The 1,215-nt window shown below is 61.9% G+C and overlaps 1 protein-coding gene across 1 annotated transcript in view; it reads right to left on the bottom strand.

The window, feature by feature from the left end:
• The window catches only part of ADGRG5 (adhesion G protein-coupled receptor G5), a 13,872-nt gene that overhangs the window by 5,281 nt on the left and 7,376 nt on the right, over positions 1 to 1,215 (bottom strand). Inside the window, exons 6-7 of the mRNA XM_045293902.1 lie at positions 907 to 1,028; positions 422 to 690 (exon numbers count right to left, since the gene is read on the bottom strand). Of these exons, the coding sequence (XP_045149837.1) occupies positions 422 to 690; positions 907 to 1,028 (391 nt within the window). The remainder of the gene's footprint in view (positions 1 to 421; positions 691 to 906; positions 1,029 to 1,215) is intronic.

Genomic DNA, 1,215 nt, shown 5'->3' with positions numbered 1-1,215 from the left:
ATGGTGGTGATGGTGGAGGTGGTGATAATTGTGATGGTGGCCATGGTGGTGATGGTGGACATGGTTGTGATGGTGATGGTGATGGTGATGGGAGGTGGAGGTGGTGATGGTGGTGGTGGTAGTGGTGGTGGTGATGGTGATGGTGGGTGGGGTGGAGGTGGTGATGATGGTTGGTGCTGGTGATAATGGATGTTGGTGGTGGTGGTGGAGGTGGTGATGCTGGAGATGGTGGTAACGGTGGTAATGAGAATAGTGGTGGCGATGTAGGAAGTAGTGGGAGAGTGTTGATGGAGATGACAGTTGGTCACAGTAGGGATACAACGAGGAGGAGGAGGAAGACCAGGAAGAGGGCAGGAGGGGTCGGAGGCTCAACACCCAGGGCAGTTGGAGGCCTCGGGGGGCACATGGCAGGCGCACTTACCCCAGCCAACTGCACAGAGCTTCAGCAAGTACCGGCGGATGTAGATGTTGTAGACACGTAAGAGGAGGAGGTAGAGGTTGAAGCCTTCGATGGCCATCCAGGTGAGGCAGCTCAGCAATGCATAGTGCAGGATGGCAGCCAGCCCCGTGCAGGCAGACTCGGGCGCCGAGGGTGCGGCCAGCACGGGGCTCAGCAGGAAGGTGGCATTCAGGAGCAGCACAGAGCCATGCAGGTTCACGTGGATGCGTGTCATGGAGTCGCTCTGCTTCCTGAGGGTGAGGATGGCTGTCCATGGCTGGGGACACCAGCCAGGAGGGCCCCAATGGAGGGGAAGCTGAGGGGGCAGGGGGTCCACAGCAGACACTCGGCAGGGCAGGGGCCCCACCCCCTGGCCCCGATCCTCTGGAGAACCCCAACCCACTCTGGGGACCAAGTGGCAGAGAAGCAGCCGTGGGGTGGCCAGAGGCGTGGCGGCAGGGGCACACCTGGTGTGGACGTGGAGCAGGATGGTGAGCAGCGAGGCCACAATGGAGACGCTGCAGCCCACAAGGGAGATGTGCGTCAGGGACGCCAGCTGCTCCGCAGTGAGCCGGGCCGAGGAGAGCTGCTGCGGGAGGGAACGGGGCGGGCATGCACAGAGTGACTCCTGGGGGGCCGAGGCTGGAGGCCAGGAGGAGCAGGGTACGCCCCAGACTCCATCAGAGGGGCTTCCACAACCTGGGCTCTATACCCCCTCCTCCCCAAGATGTTGGGGGCTTGAACGTGGCTTGAACAAGGCCATCTCTCTCTCTCTC

Source organism: Echinops telfairi, unplaced genomic scaffold, assembly GCF_000313985.2.
Source record: "Echinops telfairi isolate 266 unplaced genomic scaffold, ASM31398v2 ScPeMD7_2291;HRSCAF=2852, whole genome shotgun sequence".
Lineage (NCBI taxonomy): Eukaryota > Metazoa > Chordata > Mammalia > Afrosoricida > Tenrecidae > Echinops > Echinops telfairi.
The sequence above is the reverse complement of the archived record's forward strand: the minus strand, read 5'-3'. Positions and strand labels throughout refer to the sequence as shown.